This window comes from Eimeria mitis, genomic scaffold, assembly GCF_000499745.2.
Source record: "Eimeria mitis Houghton genomic scaffold, Emh_scaff900, whole genome shotgun sequence".
Lineage (NCBI taxonomy): Eukaryota > Apicomplexa > Conoidasida > Eucoccidiorida > Eimeriidae > Eimeria > Eimeria mitis.
Window position 1 is genome coordinate 14523 of NW_013576622.1, and position 449 is coordinate 14971.

Below are 449 nucleotides of genomic sequence, written 5' to 3' on the forward strand. Positions count from 1 at the left end.
GAGGGGGCCCTTGTAGGCTGCTGCTGCTGCTGCTGCTGCTGCTGTTGCTGCTGCTGCTGTTGCTGCTGCTGCCGCTCCTGATCCTGCTGCAGCAGCAGCTGCTGCTGCTGCTGCAGGAAGAATACACTGATTAAAGGATAAACCGAAATAAAAAAAGAAATGAATGCTAACAAACATAAAATACGTTTATTTTTTCTCTCTTTTTGTTGCTTTCTGCTGGGGGCCCCCACAGCACCATCGCCGGGGGCCCCCCGGGGGCCCCCCCCCCGTGCAGGGGGGCTGCTGCTTGCTCTGTTTTTAGTGAGAGAATGATGGTTTTAATTATATTATTAATTATTTAATTAGTTTATTTTTATAAATAAATATATAAAATTAAAAAATAAATTAATTCAGTGGCGATGGTGTTGCTGTGCTGCTGCTGCTGCTGCTGCTGCTGCTGCTGCTGCTGC

The 449-nt window shown here is 47.2% G+C and overlaps 1 protein-coding gene across 1 annotated transcript in view; it reads right to left on the reverse strand.

The window, feature by feature from the left end:
- Positions 1 to 238, reverse strand: part of EMH_0024970 (uncharacterized protein) — a gene marked incomplete at both ends in the record, with an annotated part of 472 nt that extends 234 nt beyond the window's left edge. The window contains 2 exons of the mRNA XM_013502378.1: positions 1 to 126; positions 236 to 238. Of these exons, the coding sequence (XP_013357832.1) occupies positions 1 to 126; positions 236 to 238 (129 nt within the window). The remainder of the gene's footprint in view (positions 127 to 235) is intronic.
- Between the last annotated feature and the right edge of the window lie 211 nt (positions 239 to 449).